A 12,909-nucleotide genomic window follows, 5' to 3' on the forward strand; every position below is an offset into this window, starting at 1 on the left:
TATGATGAAATCGCCCTCGTGTGTGAAAAGTGGTTAAGGGTTCCATGTGTTCGAAGTTGCATTCAATTTAACTAACAAGAACCTGACCTTTACAATGATTATAATGAAATATTGAAATATGAGGGTTCTATATGTAGGTTAAAAGAAAACGAATCTAGCACGGTCAGTCTCCTTTTGCATGTAATTATTGTGAAGTGTACCATAAAATGAGGTCGTTTTACCTGTTACTTGTCAAACCGTGTGTAACTTCCAGTCCAGTTAACACTAAACGTTCTGATTTGAAAACTACTGTTTCGTCTAGAAAAACTCATCGTGTACACATTATGATGAAACAAGTTCTTTTCGAAATAACTCTACAGTAGATAACAGTGAGTACAAATGAATGCCTTGTGAAGTGCAATATCCTTTAACTAATTACACACCAAATCCAGTAGACATACTCTTGCAGAAATATGCGTTTTTGTTACATCCTCCAATGCACTGTGATGTCGAAATTTACTAAACTAGAATTAGTAGATGGACATCATTCCAGTTCCCACTGAGATTAAACAAGCAAAATGTCAGTTTTCAGAATCCATCCACAAGGTGAGATTTGTGTGTGAACAGCTCACCTTAATAGCAGATGATGTTCCACTATAATCTATTAATATTTATCCACAGAATTATCACAGCAACATCCATTGCTGTTTTTATATCTCAATTCCCTGCTCGTGCTCTTTCGAAAGCACTTAATGTGAAACTAAAAAAATGATTCCGATTGTGATTCAAAACATATCAATGTAGTTTAATATTTGTAACATATTGCCAACTTCATTAAACTGAATATAACCTACTCTCTATTTATTAAAAAATAATAATAATAAATTAAATCCTCAGCTGTCATTTAAGTTCAAGGAAATATTCATTTGTACTTATAAAGTACACTTATATAAGTATACTTACAAATATCCTTGTAAAATGAAGGGATTCTCTAACCGTTTTAAATGTTCATATATTTACTTTAGAAATAAATAAATATTTATGATCCTACATAGTTGATAATAACAAACATAAAAGATGTCTACTTAGAATATCTTGTGACATAGTTAATATGTGTTAACCTCTAGAAAATTTATTAAAAAATAAGTGTGTAATATTATTTTTATTGAGTGCTTTACAAGAATAAAATAAATAAGTTGTCAAGTTTGAACAATGAAAGACAAATGCCAACAATATTTAATATATTTATTTAATAATATCATGCATCCAATGCATGCAGCTTGCAACTTGTTTATTCATAAAACATTCACTATCTCCCTCTCAATCACCACACTTTATTAAAGCAGAGAAAGCAAGGAAAAATAAATAAATAAATAAATAAATAAATAAATGCAAGAAAGAAAGAAAGAAGCATATTATTTGCTAGGTGTCTATGAGATCACATGAGGTGTAGCAATATCAATTGGATATAGCAATAGCAATATCAATAGAATTAACGATTCCCTCTCTCTCTTTTTCTCTCTCTTTATATATATATATATATATATATATATATTGTTTTATTTTTATTTTGAAATTATTATTTTTAAAAATTTAAATATAATTTTATGTTTTTGTTACCTCTAATAAAATTAAAATATGGTTTAAAATTTAATTAGGTAAATAAAAGATGGTTAACTTAAATTTGAAACTTTTTGTAGAATTAATCTATTTTCTAGTATTAAATCTATTAATTGTAAAGATGCACATGTTTTATAATCTGAAATATGTAAATTTTTATCAAATCTAATAAGTAAAAAAAATAGTTGCTCCAAAATTGATACATAGAGATAACATTGGTGTTTATATATATAAACAAAGAGGTCAAGAACAAATATCTTAAAATTAATAAAATATTTTTTATATTTTTTTTTCTTTAATTTTTTGTTTATTTTTATTTATTTAATTAGTTTTTAAAAAATTATAATTAACATTTGGATACAAATGTATTGCTTTGTATGTATATTGTTTTGTATACAAAGTAATATTGAATTAATAATCAAAAAACCAATACTATTATTTTAATAAAAAATTTAAAAATTATGTCAAAAAAAAAAAAAAAAAAAAAAAAACTCTAATAATCTTAGAAACTTTTAGAATCATCTTGTCTAAGTCTATTTTAAAACCACAAATAAACATACCATTATTCTGTATTAAACATAATATAGTATACAATTATTTTTTAAATTTCACTTCAAATTGTTAGATGTAAATTTTAGAATATTGATATTTATTATTACTGAAGTCTTAAATGCATATACCTTGTACACAATTCAGAATTTTAATAATTATATTTTAAGCATCTTGTGTCTAATATCTGTCAAATCAAATTTCTAATTACTATCTTTCTATAATTGAGGTTTCATATTGGGTATCATTTTAAAATCCTTTTTTAAAAATAAAATTGTGAATAATTTTTTAGGTAAAATGTTTTTGATTTTGTTATGCAAATTTTAGTTTAGTTGAATTTATTTATTTATTTATTATTATTTTTTGAAAAATCATGTGCTCTTGTGTGTGTGTGCCCATATATGTAAATATATATATATATATATATATATATGTAGAGAGAGAGATTAAGATAAACCGCTTCATTTATTTAGGTCTTTGTTTGTATACACATTTCTAATGCAACATGTCTTAAATACATAGAACTAGTTAAAGATCTTGTGTTGTTTTTTGTGAAAAACGGTGACAAGCAAATGAGAAACAAATTAAGAAAAAAAAAAATTAAAAATAGCAAATAAAAAATGAAAGAACAAGAAGCAAAACGTGAATTAAGAAATACTCAGAAAATTGCTCAAACTAGAACTGCTTCAAAAAAAATATATTTATATTTATATTTATGTGTGCATGTACATACATTAGAATAAAAAAAGAGAATTGAAGAACATCAAAGATTTTTCTGGATAAATTACAGAGAGAAGCAAAGAAGAATGGTGCAACGTGCAGAGACATGACATGAGGATCTGAAGAATCTGCAGTGGTGGCATAGGTCCAGGAGCAGCAACACAAACTACTTGAAGGGTGTGGTTGGACTTCCCTTTTGAGGACTGCTGACAACTACATGCCAATCCAACAGGACTTCAATCTCCACCTCACCTTTCATAGACAACCCCATTTGTATGCAAAAAGAATCCCAACACCACCAACACCTGTCCAATCCTTTCCCAGTGACGTCGGTTAGTAGCATGAAAGTTCTTGTTCCTCAACAGGAAACGGAAGCAAAATCAAGTCAAGAGTCTCCGTGGACAGCGAATTTGGACAACAAAAGCGTGAGATAATACACGTGTATCTTTGAAGTGAAACACGACTCAAGTACACAATTACGAGGAGAATCTAGTACATTAAAAGACGAGGATGAGGAAAAAGCGTTTTCAATCATGGAGATACTGGAACGAGTCTAATGCCTTCAACAGAAGTGCAGAAAATGTATTTAAGAAAATAATTCTGACGGGCAAGAATGGTACATCTTTACATGCACTTAGCAAAACCCATATTACATTCCATGCTAGTCGACTATATCATTACTAGCCACAATCCAAAAGGACAGCACTACCTAGGATCAACACAAGAAATGGCCACAAAACAAGGCGAGACCGGGAAAAGTAAAACCGAACAAAACATTTGCCTCGTTGACATGGAGAAGCTCATGGCCGACAATAGCTAAGCCTGAGAAATCAAATTGCCGATGCTGTATTGCTGGAACGGGCTACCAAGGTGCTGAGAAGATGCAATAAATGTCACGTTGCCAGACTGGGTATGAGTAGATAATCCCGCCCACTACTGTAGCAGAGTCCTGTGAGGAGGCGGAGCACTAGAGATGATAGTCTTCTTTAATTGTCCAACCTGATGTGCTTTGGGTGAGTTCTGGTTGTCTTTGAAGCTTTCGGTTGTCTTCTGGCTTCTCGTTTAGGGGTCTACTTGAGATTTAACCCTACTTACTATACATAAACGATTTCCGCAGGTCGCTTCCATAATACAAGGGCTCTTGGGACTCAGTCAAATTGCTTCAAAGCAGGCAAATCGAGACTAATGCCAATATTACATCTGCCATGCCCGCATCCAACCAGACGGCAACCAAAATGTAGCGACTTTTCAGGAGGTCAAGCCACCCGTAACTCAATAAGAAAAGCTGAGAACAAGTCGAGGAAGAGATAGGTAGGGCCCTCCACTCTTTGCAGGTCCAGCAAATACTTCTCTTCTCGCATCTTGAAGAGCTGAACTCGCAACCAACAAGCAAATTGACTACCTTCAAATGAGTTGTAATAAATAAAATGACCTAGTCACAAACTTACCACAGTCCGCATAAATAGAAGATCTGCGACGCTTGTGGGCTAAAAAGGAAATCTCTAATTTGAGAGTCTCCTTTAAACCAGATGTCCAGTGTTAAAAAAACTCCTGTGACATTTACACATGCCACCAGGGAGAGGACAACTATGTAGCTGCGGTTCCAACCAAGCTATCTGATAATTTGAGTAGTCCAGATTTGAGGTAAAGATAACTCCAAGACGAATACGGCATAGGCAACTAATACACCTTCGAGAGTAACGATTCCAAAACACACTTTTTTTACTTATTGAGAAAAGAAAAAAGAAAAAAGAAAAAAGGACGCACCTGCAATTCAAACTTGAGGACATTGCTCTCAACGCCACTCTCGTCGTCTTTATTTCCAGACGCCACTGAACCAGAGATTCCCTGCTGCTCAGAAGACCAGCGGCCAGACGAAACTCTAGGTGTAGTTCCAGCCATTGGGGAATCAGGAATACCACGATGTTCTGAGGCCCTGTCGTTAAGGTGTTGGTTTGGAGCTACCCATCGACATTTCAAATTGTAGGCACCTGTCTTCTTCCAGTTGATATCACACTTCCTGAGGGTATCTAAAACATCAGACATTATCTCCTTGGGATGTGATCGTAACTGCATTACAGTTATACATCCGCAATGAGTCATCTGAAAGCAAGAAGAACCTTCCAATTCCTCAAACCGAATAGGGCGAATAAAATCCTTATCTAAAACTGTTACTCGTCATAGAGGAACAGAACGAGATTAGTAGAAAAAGAGTTCTATGAAATGTATGTTCGTATTAAGGGACACTCACTCAGATAGGAAAAGAGACTAAGACATACCTGAACACCTAGAGCCCATTTCCTCTCAGCGACAACCCTGTGTTGTAGCACGGAGGAAGATGAACCTCTTCGATCCATACTAGGAGTGCGTATTAAAGATCTAGGATAGGTAGACCTTGGAGTCCCGCCATGTGCACCATAGGGTGACATTGGAGACAACGATTGCTCCTACATCAAACAAAAACCCCTTCACATAAGATATTATTTGTACTGGCGCGCAAGCTCATGAATTAGAGATATCCCATAGCAGAGGAAAACACAAACAAAGATGCCGGATTGTGATTAAAGCGATGTAAAGCAAGTCACACTAGAACAATATTGCATCTATTAAACATTCTCCCTCAAAAATGAATAGATGTCTAAAGCAATGATTGATAGTCTCACACTAACTTTTCCTTCATCAAATTCAGAGCCAAGGTAACCATTTGATAGCCTCCGACGATTGTCCAGCATCAAATAATATGCTACCGTTGCCTGTATGATAAAAATATTCTCATTAGATACTGACACATGTACGCGAATCCCATCAGCTCTAAGATACAAAGTCCATGCTGATTATCCTAACTGTAATAACATTTTACAAGAAATGTTGTCCAACACTTCAAACATGAGCCAACCTTTAAGTTGGTACTACCAAGCCACAAGAGTATTGACAAACCACACTATACTGTCATAAAAGTACCTTGTTCTGCACGCGGTTGAGCAGTGACTCTATAAGGTGTACCCGGTCAAAATTCAACGCAACTACCCGTTCCAGGATTTCCTCGTCAATCTGTTGGTAGATACCACACCAAATTACCAATGTTGTCGGTGAATGAGTTTGATAATTACAGATGTCATAATTTACAAACTCATATCTAAGCTTTTCTCAAATAAACAAGGTGACCCGTACCCTCAAAACTAGTGTCGTTCCAGGCTGTACATTTTTGGAATGCTCCTCCCATTAATTTTAAACCAAATTAAATTTTGAGAATACGAGGGTTGGCCTCGTATTGAAACTGTAATGTAATTATAGCCTCTAATTCAACTGACTTTGGGACGTGACACATCATACAGTTGTTACGTATTTACATGTTGAATTGCAAGTGGACATAAAAATCAAAGGTATTCGTTACTAAGTTTCCCAAAATCAACATCAACATACGGTACAAGAAACGCAAAACTTTCAGTTCATAATTTGAGGTATCGATCAGTTCAAAGGTCAAAGCCTATATCCAAGGTAGACACTGTTAATAAAGTATTTCAAGAGCATATAAACTTTAACATTAGGCCAAAGTCTTACTCGCTTAGCTTGCTGTAATGTATCAGGAGGAGGAACCGCAAGGTAACGAGGCAAGTGATTTAAAAACCAAGGATGCTGCCGAATCTCAGGAATGGTTACTCGCTTCATTGGGTCTACCAGCAACATCCTTGGAATAAGATCCCTTGCTCCTGGTGATAAATGGCTAGGCAGAGTGTAGATGCCACCCTGAATATATAACAATTCATGAGTGAGTACCAACGAATGATGGGTGAGGCAAGGACACGCACTGTCTGGAAGAGACTCTGAACATATTACCCTTCAATCAGTGTTACATTCATATTGAAGAATACATTATGTTGTGGAACGCGTATAGATTTAAAGATGAACAAGCCAGACAGTTCAAGACAAATTCGTAGACACTGGAGTGGCTAAACAGGAGGCAATGAGACAGAAAATACAAACAAACTACTCAACCGACCTTGATTTTCCTAAACAAATTCGGAATATTTTCGTCGTCGAAGGGCAACGAGCCACACAAGAGAGCATACAGAATAACGCCACAGCTCCAGACGTCCACCTCAGGACCGGCATAGAGCTTCCCTGATATAACCTGCAGTTTTAAGCATACAAAGTCAATATACAAGACTGAACTTAAATACTACAACTATGCACAAAAGATTTAGCATATGCTTTGAGGATTTGTACAATGTTCGAGGAAGCCTGTCGTTCATGTGCCTCAAATTTCAAATGTTCAGTAATTGCGGATTCCTCCAAGCCACTTATGGTAATTATCCATTGATTTTCCCAGTGTGACGAAGTATCAGTAAAATGCGGTACCATTGAGACTCATGCCCAATGCATCTTGTAGCTACCGAACGGAACCCAATACATTCAATGTGCGGAATTTGTTGGAGGCTTTGTGAACTAAGTGCTTAGTTATGGTGTCAAAACTATGTACAATGCAGCTTGCCTTGTGCATGTCTTCCTTATGCGCTTGCTTGTGGCTAACATGTTAAGTTTTCATAATCAGACTGCGAAACCTGCAACTTGGTCCATGCATCCAACACCAAAAATCAAAACATCCTGAGATACTTTATCTAAAGTTTAATATCAGAAGCACATCATATACAAAGTAGTATCAGAGAAGGTTGTCATATTTAAAGGAAAAGGCATGGAGGAAAACCTCTGGAGCAGCATAATTGGGGCTTCCGCAACTAGTTTTGAGAAAGTGACCATCCCTCATAATATTGGACAGTCCGAAATCAGCTATCTTGACGTTCCATTTGGAGTCGAGAAGTAAGTTCTCTGGCTTCAAGTCACGATGAACAACCATATTCCGATGGCAATATTCCACGCCAGACACAATCTGCGCAGCATGAGCAATTTATACCAGATAAAAGCCTGAAGAGCAAGAGGACCACACAGAATCCTCAAAAATTCCATTCAAACAACCAAGGAATTTACCTCTCTCACTGTGAACCACGGAAAACCAATGAGGGGCCTCTCGGCCGCGGCTGATATCCTCAATTCACACCATTCGATTTGTACAATTGAAACTGGAGAATTTCCCAAGACACTTTAATCATATTAAGCTAATCGAATGAACTGCAAATAAATGCATAACTAAAGCAAAAATTTACCTGCTGGAAAAATCGTCGAGCTTCATCTTCACCTAGACGCTGCTTTTCAACAATGTAATCGAACAGTTCTCCTGATTTCACGTATTCCATGACCACAAAGATGTCCGTTGGTGTCTCAATAACTTCGTACAAGCGTATTATGTGAGGGTGCATGAATAGCCGCAATATCTTGATCTCGCGTCGGACTGCATGAAATGATATCACATGTAAGACATTCCACGGTCGAAGTATCAGCTCAATGAGTCAATGCAGAAGTCAAATGTAAACGTTTCGAAACGTAAATACTGTCTAAGGAAGTGTATCAAAGCGTAGAAAGGACACAGCCAACCTTTCTCTTCCATGTCCATCGACTTGACTTTTCGTCGATTTAAAATTTTAATGGCCACCTTATGGCCGGTGGGAGTGTGCTCTGCCACCTTCACCTTCCCGAAAGACCCAATCCCTAGGGTTTTCCCCATCTTGTAGTTGGGCAGATAGTACTCCACGGCTACAGGAGCCACGGGCCTTCCACCGGAGTCCATCGCTAATCCCTCTAACCTCCACCCCAAAATTCCGGCACTTACGTCTCCTGTCCCTATCCACTGCCGGTAGAGCCTACCAGTGTCACGACCCGCCAGCTACGCAGAGCTTCATCTTCTCAATGCAAAAACCCTCCTCACCACCACACCCAAACTCATCCTCCGCTGGACACTGAATCCGTCAGTGTCACCCTCAAACTCATTCACACTACAACCTCCAAAACCAGATCACCTCAACGCCAACAGCTTCAGCATGCCAAATCCTCCCTCTATTCCCAATACGGGCACGCAATCAATGGCTTCCACAAGCCTCTTAAAACCTCCAGCACCCTCCCTTGCCAGATCAAACCCCTTAATCACACCATCGCCGCAAAATTCATCGCCTCAGATCACGTGTCCAACCAACTCCTACTTCAACAAAACCCTCAATCCACAACCCTACAACAACACGAAACTCATTCTCCCACCTCCAACACGACCCTCCCCCAACAGATCCCCCGGCCCATTGAAACTCTCACGAATACCCCTCATTTCGAAAAGATCCCCCCCTCCCTCCAAACCCCACTCCCCCAGAATTCTCTCTCACCCCAATCGCAACCAGTCAGCAAACAGCATCTCAAAACACATGTCTACACCATCTCCTCCTAAAACCTTAACACCTCCCAATCTCCACGCTACACCTCGTTGCGTCCAACTCCCCCTATCTCTCCTCCTCCTTACTGCGTTGTTACCCTAGCTCCTTCCTTCCACTCCGCTACACTTAAACACCACCACCCCCGCTCACCACACGACAATCCGCCATTGCGCATACCCGAAGAAAGGGACTCTCGTCCTAGACTAGAATCAGCGATACGATCCCCGGCGCGTGAGAGCAGCGCCAGCACTTGAGCGCAAGAACCGCAGGATTCCGAGCGAGGTCTACGAGTTCAAAAGCGAGGGTGGGGGGGATCGTGCAAGGCAAACATCGCCCAAAGAATTCTCCGATGTGACACTCACTATCTAATAGGGAGGAGGTGGTGATGTTGATGTCCATACCCGTCTCGGTCTCAGACCACGGTATCAATCAATCAGCCCCCGCTGGTCGGGCTACTCCTCGGACGCCACCATCTGGCTGCGTCTGTTTCGCGATTCTCGTCCTTGATTGATCTCGCGAGCTCTCGTTCTCGACCTCGATCTCGGTCGGACTCTGCGTTGCTTTTTCTGGTTCTTGGCCGCGCTTTCATCATTCGCCCTCGGCCTCGTTCGTTGTCGGGAATCGTGCCCATTCGGCCCCGTCTCTTTCTTGTTGCCCTTGCTATTGGCTCTTTTTTTTTTTTTTTTTTTTTTTTTTTTTGTGTTTTTCAGTGACCATTGTGTTTTTTGGTTTTTTTGGTTTTTAGGGAGTTTTTTTTTTTTATTTGGCTTCCCTGCCTGTGGCCGAGGATTGGAATGTGCTAATTTCGAGATGATTTGTTGGCTACAGTTCGGGCTCTGGTGGTCCCGTTTCGAGACTCTCAATGCTCACCACTCCTCCTATTCTTTCTCCCTGTCTCCCGTTGCTTTTTTTCCCCTTCCCCTCGGTCCTCCTTTTATTTGTGACTGGCGATGAAGCACTAGGTGCGATCTTACCTCTCTTTCCTTCCCATGCGCCCTCCTCGAGGCCGCGTGAGCTCTCCTCCTGCATCAGATGCCGCAATGCAGCAGCTCCTTCCACTGACGTTTTTTCGTTTGAAACAACGCCATCGCTAAAACACGATGTCGACACAAGAGTGCTGTTTATTTTTTTGAATGATAACAAAAACAGAAAAGGTAAATAAATAAATAAACATTTCTACTGTAGATAAGGGGGAAAATGAACTAAACGCTGGAGGCTGCCTGCTTGCTCTTTCGGTAAAAATGATGTTACAATGGTGCCTGATTCATTGATTCTCCCAGAGTTCTGAGATTTGTACCAGTCTTCCATCATCAACTTTGAATTTGTTTGGTTTATTAATCAATTGATTATTCACCTGTGTATTAACTGCTTGCAGAAGCGTGGCCATTGAGAAACATGATTCTGTGGTTCCACAACAAACAGAAACTGCCAACCTGACGAATTCCTACACGCACGTGTAGGCTCATGATTGGAGACTCTACTTTTGCTTCAGCACGATCATGCACGGTTTGAAAAAGTCTCACACCTGGAATTATTCTTCGAAAAGGCTTTAAACTTATGGATCTAAGAACACAAATAATAATAATAATAATAATAATAATACTGTTTTATTTCATCCTGTCACCTCCGTTTCCATTTCAAAAAATAAAGTTAAAATAAAACGGCTGTATCTCAGCTGCTGAGTTTCCATCCCTCACCAGTGGTTACAAGAATGGGATACAAAAATACAAAACAAAAGGGCAGATTTGTTCATGACATGGATTGCATTTTGAGATCTTGGCATTGCTTCTGCATGGTTCATTAAGAGGGTTTGTTAAAGAAATATGAAAAATGAGTAAACATAACATGACCCTTCATTGTTTTAATCTTATATCATTTTTTCTTTTTTGAGGGCATCATTCTCCTTGATCACAGACACATTAAGCAAGGAAAAAAATTGAAATGTACATTTCATACTATTCATTATTAATATAGAAATGACTCAGAATATGCAATGCATGATACGACCATGCATTTATCATTTGGTGTCAGAAGAAAGAAAACAAAAAACAATAACAATAACAAAAAAAAAAAAACAAAAACAAAAACAAAACCAAACAAAACAAAGCAAAACCAAACAAAACAAAGCAAAACAAAAAAACAAATTTGGGAAATGTACATACATGCATTTATATGAAATGAACAATATTCAAGTATAATTGTGCAACTTTTGAAGACAAATAAACACAATCACCAAATATCATTATGTAAATAGGTGAATACTTGTTTTTCCATATTTATATATTGGATTATTTTAAAATGGCTGATATGTAATTAAGATAATTATATGATAAAAAATAATATTTTTTTACAACTTTTCATGAAGGAAAAAAAAATATATATAAGAATATTAAATAGATCCATGCTTTTAGCAAATAGACCCACTATTGATGAAGAATATGGTAATCATGATGTATATGGTTGGTTTTTATTTGTTGCATATCCAATAGTGGAGAAATAAATCTTGAGGTCATTATTTTTTTCATAATGTTTAAGATGAGTGGATCAATTTAATAAAAACTTGAATCTATTTAATATTTTCATATACATATTATAATTTTAAAAATAAAATTAGATAAATTCATATATAAAATATATATGTTTATAATTTTATTTTCTTTCCAATTAAAAATTTTATGAAAATGGTTTAAATTATTATTTATCAATGGTGACTTTTAATAAATCTCACTTAATTTGATGGAAGCATACTTTTGTCATTATGCATATTTTGATAGATTTAATAGTTATTATTAAAATTCTATAAAAAATTAATTTAATCATTCATAAATTAATATGAATATAGAAATCAATTTACATAAAATTCTTTTGAAGCATACTTATTATCTTATATATATATGTATACATATATATATATATACATATATATATATATATATATAGATATAAAAAATTTAACAAAAATATTTTATGATAGATTTTGTGGCAATTAACATATAAATTTTTAATTCATATAAATAATAAGAGAAATATCATGCTTAATCTTATTAATTAAAATGATTATATATATATATATATATATATGCATCTCATCCTAAAAAATATTAAAAAAATAAAATAAAATTATTTATAAAAATTAAGTTAAATATTACTTTTATAATGATCATCTTATATATAAAAATATATGTATCAAGGACATGAATTTTGAAGATTTGAAAGATTAAGATACTCTTGGATCACTCAAAAAAACTAGATAATGACTTAAAGATGATATAATAATAAACTAGAATAGCTATTGTTAAAGATAAGAAGACTAAAAAATTTTGAAACAAGAATAAAGACTAGAAAGGCATTGATAAGAGTGAAGAAGGCTTCATTCTTATCTCCATGTACATTATCTAATTAGAAGCTACGTAGCAACATTCTATACGACCTCCAATATATGTTGACCTCCTAGATATATTGACCTCTAACATATGTTAATTTTGTAAAATACATATCTTAACTTACAAGACAAGTTTTTTTATATGTGCGCCACATAATTAGCTTGTTCTACAAGCTAAAAAGAACAAAAACTTAATGAAAGCAAATAAACAAGTTAGACTTTCTTAAAGAAGTATGACAAAATAGAAATAAGGAAGTATGTATATCAAAAGACAACTAGAATGGCTATTGCTAAAAGTTGAGAGAATAAGTGACTTCTTAAAACTAAACTACAAACAAAAAATAA

At 36.0% G+C, this 12,909-nt stretch overlaps 2 protein-coding genes across 3 annotated transcripts; one reads left to right on the forward strand and one right to left on the reverse strand.

Annotated features, from left to right (window-relative positions):
- Positions 1-3,417: 3,417 nt before the first annotated feature.
- On the reverse strand, positions 3,418-9,507 carry LOC112278134 (SNF1-related protein kinase catalytic subunit alpha KIN10). Of its 2 annotated transcripts, none has more exons than XM_024511275.3 (10): positions 8,359-9,507; positions 8,031-8,215; positions 7,574-7,756; positions 6,869-7,000; positions 6,430-6,615; positions 5,830-5,919; positions 5,532-5,621; positions 5,148-5,315; positions 4,636-4,938; positions 3,418-4,238 (listed from the first exon to the last, which is right to left on the reverse strand). In XM_024511275.3, exons 1-10 carry the CDS (start codon positions 8,549-8,551, stop codon positions 4,125-4,127), a joined length of 1,644 nt encoding a protein of 547 aa, XP_024367043.1. In that variant the 5' UTR covers positions 8,552-9,507; the 3' UTR covers positions 3,418-4,124. The 2 variants fall into 2 exon arrangements, with proteins under 2 accessions (XP_024367043.1, XP_024367051.1); XM_024511283.3 differs by having other exon boundaries at positions 5,538-5,621; positions 8,359-9,083.
- A 399-nt stretch (positions 9,508-9,906) lies between these two features.
- Positions 9,907-10,766, forward strand: LOC112278985 (uncharacterized). The gene is made up of 2 exons (XM_073532245.2): positions 9,907-10,336; positions 10,558-10,766. Exons 1-2 carry the CDS (start codon positions 10,045-10,047, stop codon positions 10,617-10,619), a joined length of 354 nt encoding a protein of 117 aa, XP_073388346.1. The 5' UTR covers positions 9,907-10,044; the 3' UTR covers positions 10,620-10,766.
- The last annotated feature ends 2,143 nt before the right edge of the window (positions 10,767-12,909 follow it).

Source organism: Physcomitrium patens, chromosome 2 (genome assembly GCF_059467195.1).
Source record: "Physcomitrium patens ecotype Gransden chromosome 2, ASM5946719v1, whole genome shotgun sequence".
Lineage (NCBI taxonomy): Eukaryota > Viridiplantae > Streptophyta > Bryopsida > Funariales > Funariaceae > Physcomitrium > Physcomitrium patens.